A 12,447-nucleotide genomic window follows, 5' to 3' on the forward strand; every position below is an offset into this window, starting at 1 on the left:
TAAAGATTCAGTGTGGGAGTGAGAGACACACATATACACAAACACACATACACATCTTGGCCCTGTGGGCCAGACAGCCGCTCTCTAATTACTGCCGGTCAGGCCAGGCTCTCTGCTGAGACACGCCTTGAACTTTGCACAGGGAGGCTGCTGAATATGCAGCAGAGTGAAGCGTTCCCACTGCTAACCGCTGCCGCCCGCGTGGATAATGTCATCCCTGTTGCTCCGGGGATGGTAGGACAGCTAACAGGCTAAAAATGGCTGACGGGCCGACGGCTGGAAAGACTTTCATCAGCCGCATCCACCTTCTGTTTGAGCTGTATATCTTAAATGACACACATCAGCGGGAGACATACATTGTGCGGAATGACATAATGCTTCCAGTTTTGTGGGCTAAATCCTGGAGAGGTTTAAACATGGGTAGTCTTAAGCGTTTTCCATCTGCGAGACCCCTGGGAGCCTCACTTATGCCTCTTTAATGCTTCTTCCAGCAATTCTGGCCTCTTTTTCTTCAATCTCTTTAAATTAATAGGCTGCACTGGTTTCTATTCCCTATGGCAGGGCATTAATTTAAAAACAATTTCATTATTAAGTAAAAAGAGTCCTATATGTTCATACTAGTTGTCAGTAGTCGCTTAGCAACTGCCCAAATATGTCAAATGTTCCCTCATGTTTAATAGAGTTGCTGAATGGACACTGAGAATAACTTCAGAGAAGTGCAGACAACTGGAGGACACAGATGTTATGGAGGTCTGTCCCTGGGTGTACTCCTAGTGTATGACAGGTCAGTGAGTGATGCAGTGGGAGGATGAGGCAGAGGAAACACTGAAACACTGACCACTGAATATCTGTCTTTTACTGGACCGGCAGGGGGTTGAAATAACAGCTCACACAGACTTAGAAACAGGAGGAAGGACAATAAAGAAAGGCTGCAGGGAAGCAGCAGAGGAAACCACCAAGGTGCTACATAATAAGCTGAAGGTAGCAACGAAGCAACAGAGGGTGACCATTGTTCTGTTAGTGCTAGAAGGAGCTGAAAACCCCACTGACTCACCCACACGGTCTGTAGGTGAAGACAATATAGCTCTCCTCCTGCGTCCTCTCTATAAAGGTCACACAGGTGTGTTTCTCCCAGTGACGCATGGCCTGGCGGAAGATTGCCCGCTGGCTGCCTGAAAAAAGAACGAACAGAGAGAGTGAGCTCAGTGGAGCCAAAACAGAAATATATTCATGTGTTTTTCAATAAAGAAAAATATAAAAAACACTGAATTGAATGAAACTGGCACCAAAGAATCCATAACCAGCGAAGACGCAGAATGTGTTTTAAAGGTTTTTCAATTTTAGGCTTTTACACCAGAGGTATTTTTGTCGCTTCTCATAATAGAGTCATAAAATACACTCTTTTTGGTGTGTGTATGAACCACACAGAAATGGAGAAAAATAGTTTTACAAACAGTTTGGCAGTAATTGCAGCACTGATTGACATGTAAATTTACTACAAATCATTTTAACTTAAATCTTCTTAACTTAGCTTCAGGTCAAATGCAATACTAAAAGCTACGTTCTTGTCATCTATGTATGAAAATGGGGCCTTAAAAAACAATATTTAAAAAACACATTATGGTTTTTTTTTTAATCATCTTTACCTTAGGAGGAGGCTCTATGTCACTTACCACTGAAGTTACCACTGATGACATAGGGAATAACACCTTCAGGCCAAACACGCTCGGGTCTGGAGGTAGCAGCTCTTTTCCTACGACGTGACCCATGTCTGTTTGAACCTCTCCGATTGGCTGATCCTGTAACATGTAACAGGTTAGAACAGTGTGTTAAATATATACTGTTAAATGCAGGACAACCTAAGACATTATTTAATATGTGAAAAGATTTAAAACATTATTATTATTATTATTATTATTATTATTATTATTATTATTATTTCTTGGTTAAATAATTAAATGTGTTTTTGTTTAAACATTTTGTCTGAACTTTGCACAAAGGACTTTTTATTAAATCCTAAAATACTAATTTATTTCAATGTAAATGACACTTTTATGAAAAAAGGTTCAAGAGTAACCTAAGCATCCACCTAAACTTTTTGATAATAATAAGGATCGTACACATGCATGGGAACACACGTACCACAGTGACAGAACAAACAGTGCGGGAGATTGCACCTGGTTTTAACTAAAATGTCAAACAATTTCAAATAAACTTCTGAACTGTCAAAAGTCAGTTAAAGGTCGTACAGTAAAAATGTTCCCTCTACTTTTATTGACATCTTATAGTCTTGACTAGGAAAAGAGCAGAATGATTTTAATTGGCTTAGAGTTTCTGACAAGCTGTCAGTCTACAATCCAGCCAAAATGAGGTGTGGCATTTACATCGTAATTGTATACAATCTCTTTTTGATAACTAGAAAATAAAACTCAAATACCCTTTTCACACAAATGTGCATGTTTTTTTAATCAGACCCTGAGCAGTATTTCTCAGTTCTGAGAGTTTTATTACACATGAAAAACTACAGACACTTAAGTGTTTTTTTTTTTTTTTAAACGAAGAGGTAAAATATTACCTTATAAGGATCACGATCTCTGCAGGAAAAAAGTTCTGCAGTCTCATAAGCTCTGTAGATTTACAATACATTTGTGCGAGAGTTTTATGTATGTGTTTTTTATGTGTGGTGGAAAGATAGATCAGAAAAAATATATATATATTTCTTTGAAACCAGTAAATGTAATATATACATCTATATATACAGTATATATACTGTCGTTGCTGGTGTGTGGTCAGAGGAGGGGGATAATAGGGCTGTAACACCTCATATTTACAGCTAAATGTTAATAAAGTTGCTTTGAAAGGTGAAACTTGCATCATCATTAATCTTTAAAAGTGAAAGGGCAGATTGAAATACAGGATAATTCTATGACATGCCCAGTAAACAAAGAGCTACAGTAAATTTACTTCCAAGTAAGATTTGATTTGCACAGACTCTTCCATATACAAAATCAAAATACCCTGAAATAAACGTATATGGTATTTTAAGATTCTCCTTTCCACTAGGCCCCAGACAGGTATTGGGCCGTGAATTTTTTGAATTTTGCACCAGACTCTAAATAAAGATTAAAGTTGTTTAAAACTGTGTTTTCTTTTAATTAGTAATTTGAAAGTCTCCTGGGAAATTTATTTTGAAAAATTGCCACATCCTCTTGGACATCTGAAATTAATCCTCCCACAGATTCTGCAAAGTTATAATAATTATTATTATTATTTAATATTTATAATAATAATAATATAGTAATTACAGTTAAATGTCATATTATGCACTTATTAATACTTATTGTAATACAATCATGCTGTAATATTGGTGTAAAAATAAAAGATAATCATAACCTATACGGGAATATAAATAAACACACATATGTATGCGTTTACATTTCCTACATCTTCTCACTTTAACAAAATGTTGCAGGTTTCCTGTTTTACACTAAAACCTAAAACTTCATTTTTTTTAACAAAAAAAGAGGGATTAAAAATCAAGCACTTTAAAAAATATATCCCAATGTGAAACTATTGTGGCTCATGTTAGACAGCAAAGAACAGAACACTGATTAGATTCATTCATTAGAAAATGATTTCTTCCATTTTGCAAAGCGGCAAACCCTACGCTTGCAACACTTCATAAGCCTTCATCTTGTCTTATTTAACTTTAACTAACATGGCTTGCTGGAAGAAATTATTCTTTTTCATTTCAGCTTGCTAGAATAAATTGCAGTCGTCTGCAGATCAATTAGCACCTACACTTGTACATGTGCTGAGGAAACGTCTGTGATAACAGAGCAGCCCACTCTGCTCAGTGAGCTGATAAGAAGTGCTGGAGAGACACAAAATTGTTGAAAAAAAAAACCTTAATTAAAAATATGAATACATGCACAAGTTGTATTTGTACAGAAATACAAAGACAGATTAAAAGTTTTAAACGACAATTGAGATGATTTGTGGTCATGTTCTTTTTTGAACCAAATGGTGGATGTGGGAGGACTGAGTTCACGTCACATGGACATAAGGTCACAGATTCAACAAGTGTTAGGAAATGTTTTAGATTGGAACAAAATGAGAGCACTTAAATATGGGATTCATGATTCATTGTCCTAAGAAATAAAAGCTGTAAGAACCTAGGACATAATTCTCTAACTTGATCACTACAAATCGTAAAAGATGCTTTGTTTCTGCCATAAATCCTCCTCGTAGCAAACCACCAGCCTCCTCTTTGAAGCACTTTAAAGGACTTGATGAATATCCTTCATCGTGTCCTTCTGACAGTATGCCTGCCAAATTTCTTGAAAGCGGTTTTAGGATTTTTCTTTTGTAAAAACCTCTCTGTCTACTATCAGTGTCCACATTTGCTTTACCCACGCAGGACTGCACACTTTTTAATGACACATCCATCCATCCATCCATCCATTTTCATCCGCTTATCCGTTACCGGGTCGCGGGGGCAGCAGTCGCCACCCAAATCACATTGCACCGTACCAAACCTTCCTGCGGGTGGTGAGTCCACTGGAAGATACCAACCGCCCTAATCGGGACTTGAACTTGCCCAGGAGGTGAACCCTGGGGTTCCACACCAATGACAGAGACATTGCCTCTGGGCCAAAGCGCCACTTTTTAATGACACAAAGTCTATTAAATAATATAAACAATATTAAACATTAAATCCTTTAAGGAGCTCATATATTTTTATTTTGTTGTTTTTTTAAAGAACTTCAGTCTGACTTCAATCGTCATGACACTATACTGTGTCTGCTCTAATCAAAATGGCCTATGACCCATTGCTTAACAGCTGACACTGGCAACTGTTCAGATTTAATCCCTCTGGACTTTAGCTCTGCCTCTGAAACTGTAAATCATACCATTTTACTGAACAGATGGGAAATATAGAAAAACTCTGATGGAACTCCAACTCCAAGATTTAAGCAATAAACTGTTGTGTTAAACATCCTCTGTGTCTTGGATATAAACCTCTTGTCAGGCATCCCTGTGCTTTGTGGCAGTTCTACAGGGCTCAGATCTTGGAATATTTGCTTTTGTATGTACATGTTTATACACAGACAATACTTTGTGACATTTATGCCACAGTATGTTAAACAAAAATCATAGAATTAAAAAAGTTTTATGTTTTGTCTAAAATAAGCAGTTTTTACAGTTGAGTTTCAGAAGATCTTAGGTCCTTTTACCTATTAAGTTAATAATTTTTAAGGCTTAAAGTTATTATACTTTCTTCACAAAACACTGTTTCCTCTACATGTTCATCCATTAGAAGCAAATCACCAAAAAGTACCATGGAGGCCCCGACTACAACGTGCACACACTTGCCGGTTCATGCACACCTGTATTTTATGTGATTGCGAAGCCTTGTGTTCCCCGCTGACTCACAGCTGCTGTTTAAATACTGCTTTTAGATTTAACAACAACGCCTAGCCTGATAAATCCTAGCAATTACTGTTGAACATGGAGCTACAAGAGTAGCAAAATGATGGCTGTGTACATAGAAGAGGAGCTCATGACATAAAAGCTTAATATTATTGAGCTAAGTATCTGATGTTCATGACGTGTTAACATCCAAGTATGTCATACTTTCAAATGTTGAACAAGATGCAGTCATGGTGTTCTGAGTTGTTTTAGCTTTTGGTGTCAACATTTTGCCCACATTTTTTAATCAATTGCTTTAAGCTGTTCGTTATCAAGGTGTGAATTGTGATGTTGTTACCTGCACTTGTGCGATTGAAAGTGTAGACGGTTCTCTGGGCCAAATCTACTATTCTGTCCACTTTGAACGACCGCAGATCCTCCTCATCCAGAGCAATGTCTCCCAGAAAGGCAGCTGAAACACACAGATGCAGATGTTAGATGGAGCAGAATAGACAACTGAGGGAGAAATGTATAAAGGCTAGGTTCACAATTACGTTGGAAAACACATGACAACTTGGCATGGATTATGTTGCACTGCTTGAAACAGTTTTTGTGAGCAGGTTTTTGGCAGAAAATCCAGCACCAATGTCAATGACAAATGTCAATGTCAAAACAATCAATATCATAAATCCAAAACATATTTGCCTTTGTATTGCGAACGTGTGAATTAGTTAAACACCAAATAAAGACCCAGTCAAAATGCTTTAGGACAGAAATGGATGCATATGCAACAGTTTTATGTCTGACACTCATATTTCTTGCCAAAGAAATAAACGTATTGTTATGTTTCTATTTGGCTAACAGGCATTTCAAATTTCTCTCTCTCAAAATACAGCAAACAGATGTGAGTAAGAAACCTAAAGCATTCATCTTTTGAAGGTTCGTGGAATGACAAGGATGGGCGAAACTCAAAAGAGCTTAGTGTTGACATTTTTCAAATCATAAATCCTGTCAGATGTCCCCAACCAACAAATCTTCCACTGTGGCGAGGATGGTTAATGGAAGCAATCCAAACAGATACAGTGAGGCATTGAGACTGCCTCCACAGAGAGATGTGGAGCACCTTGAACAAGTAATGGCTCTTTAATGAGGCCAAGGAGAGGGAAAAATAACCAAACAGTCCCACTTTATGAGGAATGTGCTTTTATGGGAATCCTTAGAAAATGTCCCATTTCTGTGGAGGATAAGATGGGAGTCCTTTCCACAGAGACATGGGGGTTGGGGGTCCGCTTTACAAGCTTTTTACAAAGGCACAAATTTACAGTTTATGGTGCAACCTGGTGCATACGGGTTTGGGAACTGTTGGACAGCAAAAAGGATTTTCATATTTCACTTCAGAAAAATCCCATGATGCAACACCAAACAAAAATGTTATAAAAAACTAACAACGGACCAGGTTTTAAGGTGAGAAAGATCTCACCATAAAACCTGGTCCGTTTAGTTGAATACAGCCCTGGTGTAGTCACAGGAATAGAAAAAAGACATACACAATGATCTTGTTCAGCAGCTCTCAGTCATAATCCCATCTAAGGAAAGTGTTGTTACTTGTTCTACCTGTCACTGTCGCATAGAAGAACTAAGAGAAATTATTTGTCGCAAATAAATCTCAAACCAATGAGTGAAATCGGACTACAGAACACCTGATGATCTCTAAAAACCCACTAGTGGGCCACGGCACAGTGGTTGAGAATCACTATGAACCTTATTCTCCCTCAGTTTATGTTGTCAGTTAATGCCAAAGCTAAGGTCTGTGTCTTCATAAATTATGGTCACTTGTGGACAACAAGAGAGAAAACAGAAGTGAGTAAGGGTCAACATGACTGATCACCTTGTGAGATTGACAGCTGAATCACAACAAATAGCTATTGGACGACTGTGCTGTGATCAGTCATAAAGTGTGCTAATCTTCCACCTTTATCTCATTTGTCAACAGGAAACACTTTACACTTGCACAGCTTCACCCTCAAATGCTCTTCAAGTTATCCTTAAAAGTAGCACCTTCTGACATATTTTTCTGGTTATTCATATATGTGCTGAACTAAAGTGCCTGAGAGCAATTAACAGCAGTTTTGCTTGTTAAATGGTTAATCAGAGAATCCTAAATGTGACAACCTCAGACTACAGTCTGGTCTCCAGTTACTTTGAAATAAAAATGCTTATTTAACAACATCTGTAAAAGATTGAAATGCTTTGCTTTTATCGCCTGTACTTGTAGAAAAAAACTGACAAGCCTGAATGGGAGAAAAGGAACGAAAGCTGAAAAGAGGCACTCGACATATTTAATTTTGTTTTAAACGTCCCCTCTGAGCAGTATCACTGAAACAATCTGGAGTGAGATGGTGGTCCCAGGGCCAGCCTGCTCTTCCTCCCTCCTGCAGGTCATTGATGATATGCTGCAGAATGACTGTGTTTGAGTTAAGAGGCTAACGGCGGCAATAAGGAAAGGTGTAGATCACTGCAGGCAGGACTGGGCCTGCAGAGAGAATGAGTTTAAATTCCAGAGGTCAAAGAGATCCTCTCATTTGTACCTGTGAAAGACACTAATTTACCGCATCCTCCGTGACAGACAAAACAGAGGGCTCATGTCCTGCCCCCATATTGACAGCAACTGCCAAAAGGATCAGTGTAAAGAAAGCAGCTAGCAGATGTTAGTATAGGAGTATAGGACAGAAAAAAAAACAACAAAAAGATAATTTTCTCTTCAACGTCACAGTGTCTGGTTGATTCCCAGAACTGGCCAAGAACAAAACTCACAAGAACAGAATGTATTCCAGAAAAAAAAAATATTCCAAGTTGCTGTCATTTGAAATGCCCTTCAAAAACAGAGATTTAAAACTCTTTTCTGCTTCATATTCCCTGTGCAAAATTAAACAACAATGGGAAGATGTTTTTCAACATGTCAGCAAAGTTTTGTGCGAAAGATAAATAACATAATGCAGACCCCCCTCCCCATGACGTTTACATAGGGGTGCGTACCCTCCCTGCCCATGGATGACCCCCAATCATCCAACACTGTGCAGGAGACAGCCGCTCTAATCCGCAGTGTCATTGTTCTCAGACAGCAGTGCAGATTGAAGTGAGCAAATGCACGGCCCCGGTGGCATTAGGACTCATTCCCTTGGGCGCAGCAGTCGTCCTGGAGACGCTGTTGCAGGTTTTGCAGAGGCTTGCTTGGATTGTGCATTAATCCCCTTGTCTCTCTGCTTTAATTATCCACAGGCACATGGTTTTGGGAATCTTTTGTACACAACTTTATCCAGGGATTAAGGACAGGTTATGAAGAAAGGTGATAAACTCATCTCAATACAGAGAGAGGGAGCTGTGATGGTATTAAGCACAGGCACACAGAGAGGGGTATGTTGTACCGCAGATTAAACCTCAGGGAATGTGGCAGATGGCAAGTGATCACAACAGAGCACAGAGCTGCATCTCCTTCCAAACATTATTCATTACCTGAATGACAACAGCTGCACTGACACCACTGATATCTATGCAGACAGGTTGGTTTAGACATGGGAGGATATGAAAGTGTCATGGGACAGTCAGACCGTCTCATATGAGTATAATTCACAAGACTAATGCCAGACTTATAGCAGCGGGTACATGTTGTTATAATAACTGACACCTTAGTTTTAATGTCATACTACAAACATTTTAAGTTAAGTGAGAACTAAGGTTTGACTTCGAGGTATATTCACCATATACGATCACAAATTGGGCGATGGTTGTGGAGAGTCAAACAGTACAGAAGAAAATGACTTTTATCACAGCTCTACAAAGACAACACAAATTAGTTCTAAACATGGCCTTAGAACAATGCAAAAACATAACATAAGCAAAAAAAAAAAAAACTCAAATCCCAGTTAATAGTCTGCTACCTGGAGGCACAGGATGCTCATTGAACCTGAAGCATTTCAGTTGATCAGATGAGACAGAACTACAACTTTTGGCCCTTTTAGGAGTAATGGGTAGAGTCATACAACCTGAAGGGAAACATCTCCAAAATATACACTGAGGTAGAGGTTCCATGATGTGGGAAAAATTCATTGCATTTGGAATTGAATGCGGAAGGAACTACGGTGACAATTTTAATATTTTATCTGCTTCGTTTTTGTTTATTGAATACAGGGTAAAATAATAGTAGTGTTCTAAATAAAGTAATCAATGCTTTATTTAACCCCCAAAAGATTTTAAAAATCACGACTCTGGTCTTTAATTTTTTCTTGTCATATTTGTGTGTTAATACATACAGTAGGGTTTTAAGTTGGTGTTCTTGTCAGAGATCCTTTAAAAAAAAAGAGCATTTTTATACCAACCCTGTTCAGCGAAACGCTCAAATTAAAAAAAAAAAAGAAACACGACAATACTGATACTTTTTTCCAATAATCCATCATAATCCTTCTGACCTCAGACTGTGACTCCCTGCATCAATGGATCATCATTCAGATTACACATGAGATCTCAATCAAATTAATCCCATTGATTCGTGCCCCAGCCTCAACCTCTGCAGGGTCAAATACTCTGGGATCTTTTTGCATAAATCTCCTTCCGTGAATACCAGACCACAACATCTGCCATTGAAACATGCACAAACATCAACACAAAGCCTGTACAGACACACATACACCAGGCTATATTTAGCAGGGTCGGCTTCACTGCAACGCCACGGCTTACTCCTCACTGCGCTCACATAGACATTTCCACAGTCTTTCCACATACAACACTCAATGATGAGGGTTGAGAGAGACTGGCCAATATGTAAAACCTGGAATGCATCACAATGCCCTGGCACCGCCTTTCACAGTCTCTGTTTGGTAACAAACGCTGTATTTGAATTCCAATAGAGGCCTATAGTGTATTGAGTTTAGGGTGATTACTATCTAATGACAGTGTAAGTATCACTTTCAGGTCTCAATCTGTGGCTGCAGCTTTTTCTTTGCAGATGTTTTCTTTTTTTTCTGCAGTGTGGCCATTGTCTCTGCAGACGGTGTGTGTTTAATACTGGAGGGAGAAAAAACAACTGTAAAAAAGTAGCAAAGCCAATGCAAGACTGGCTTGTTTCTGAGAAGAAGAAGAAGAAAAAAAACACTTAACTTCAACAAAGGCATGATTAATTGAGCTATGCAGCCTGGTTGTGTTGTAAATATCGTACCTTTCTTCTGGGCAAAAGGCAACACCAGCTGTGCCTTCGGCCAACATTTACGTGACATTTCCTAACACTGCACTTCCAGCTTTAAGAGAAACAACGTCAAAGGGCAGTCAATTTATGTTGCTACAGTAATTTAGCCAATTATTTTTCAGTACATGCCTAAGGTGTCATTAGCTACAACTGATCAAGGATGTTCTTACCGTTGCCACAGCTACACCTTAACTTTAAATGACAAGACGAGCGCAGCTTTAAGCTGCAAAGGGCACAGAGCGAGGGATGGCCGCCCCTTTAACATTTTCACACTCCATCAAGCCCATTAGCAGATTGGATTTCCCAGCTCATCCCAGCCACTGATTACTGATACACTCTGCTGCCAGTCGAACCCCCTTTAATGACTCATCAGCTCACCAGCCATTTGTCTTTTTAAAATGTCAGCGATACACAGAGTTGAGCTCCTGACATCAATGAATAATTTATTGCCACACTGCGGGGATTTTCTCCTCTGGCAATACTCACTTTGACCACCCACACTTCATCATATTTTAGGTCAGGACAGCATACACTAACATAGTCTGGTCTGGTGTGGTGTGGGGGGAAAAGGCCAAATTTCTCAGAACACATGTCCAAAGCAAATGTGTAATGGATTTGTGGAGGAACTAAATCTGGAAGTTATCATCGAACCTCAACAATGCTATGCATTTTTACAGCAAAAGAAAAACACCTTACCTTTCCACCACAGGTGGAGGGAACATTAAAAACGACCACAGTGAATAGTGTAGCTGTAGAGCATAAGCTGCTCATTACTGCGGGGTAATTATGTAATTCTCTGAGCCATTTAAATGAGCTTTTTCTCCTACTGCATTTGTTGTGACTTGGGCTCCGTACCAGGACCAGGTATTAATACAATGCAAGATTAGTTATTACTTGGCTTTGACGACAAACACATTGTTCTAGCTAATGCGCTGAGATCTTGCCAATAGATTGCCTCCCTAATCAGCCGAACCCTGCAGAGAGAGAGAGATGGCATGGGTCCTGTAATGTAAAAAAAACACCCAGCGTGGGCTCAACCCCGCAGCTTGCATTCCATGATAAAACAAAGGCTCAGCTTAAGTGTTGCTTGAAGGCCCAATCATGGAGGTCGGCGGGCCCATCACATTGTCAAAGCAGGGCTGAGGTAAAATCCTGGATAATGTGGGTCATCTGTTTTGCGTTGCTTTTTACAGACTGATGAAATAAAAATATTTATCCATCTTTTCATTCATCTTCTGTGAATTATTCTATTAAAAGGTTGCAGATGAGCTGGACACAATCCCAGCTAAAATCGTACCAGAGGTGAGATACATCCCCGAACATGTCACCCGTCCACCACAGGCTCAGAAAAATACAACCGTTTGCACTCACATTCACACCTACAGTCAAATTAAAGTTAATCCCTAATCTGCATGTCTTTGATGTACAGGGAATGACACAGTAACGGAGAAAAACTCATGCTCTGTCTGGAAGAACATACGTACATACTAACAGGCAACAGTTCGTCAGTGACAATGTAAGACTATACTGGTGCTACTACTAGTAATTTTTCCCTTTAACCCACAGAGCTCCAAACCAACATGGGTTAATACTGAAGAATTTGCCTAGATTTTAATATCGGGATGTCCTGTTGCCTATAAAGTGCATGTTTGGTTTCAAAATAACTGTACAAAATAGGTGTCAGAACAAGAAAGTCACCACAACAGCAGTTAGTTTGCTCCTTCACTGACCTGCAATCTGCTGGGGCTTTTGTCAACATGAAAGGTCAAATACCCATTCTGTAATCAACCTTGTTG

The 12,447-nt window shown here is 39.2% G+C and overlaps 1 protein-coding gene across 2 annotated transcripts in view; it reads right to left on the reverse strand.

The window, feature by feature from the left end:
- The window catches only part of bmp1a (bone morphogenetic protein 1a), a 39,570-nt gene that overhangs the window by 23,218 nt on the left and 3,905 nt on the right, over window positions 1-12,447 (reverse strand). For both annotated transcript variants that reach the window (XM_025053470.1, XM_008336779.3), the window contains exons 2-4: window positions 5,771-5,884; window positions 1,674-1,799; window positions 1,055-1,172 (exon numbers count right to left, since the gene is read on the reverse strand). In XM_025053470.1, the coding sequence (XP_024909238.1) occupies window positions 1,055-1,172; window positions 1,674-1,799; window positions 5,771-5,884 (358 nt within the window). The remainder of the gene's footprint in view (window positions 1-1,054; window positions 1,173-1,673; window positions 1,800-5,770; window positions 5,885-12,447) is intronic.

The sequence above is a fragment of the Cynoglossus semilaevis genome, chromosome Z, assembly GCF_000523025.1.
Source record: "Cynoglossus semilaevis isolate Cse_v1.0 chromosome Z, Cse_v1.0, whole genome shotgun sequence".
In the NCBI taxonomy this organism is placed as follows: domain Eukaryota; kingdom Metazoa; phylum Chordata; class Actinopteri; order Pleuronectiformes; family Cynoglossidae; genus Cynoglossus; species Cynoglossus semilaevis.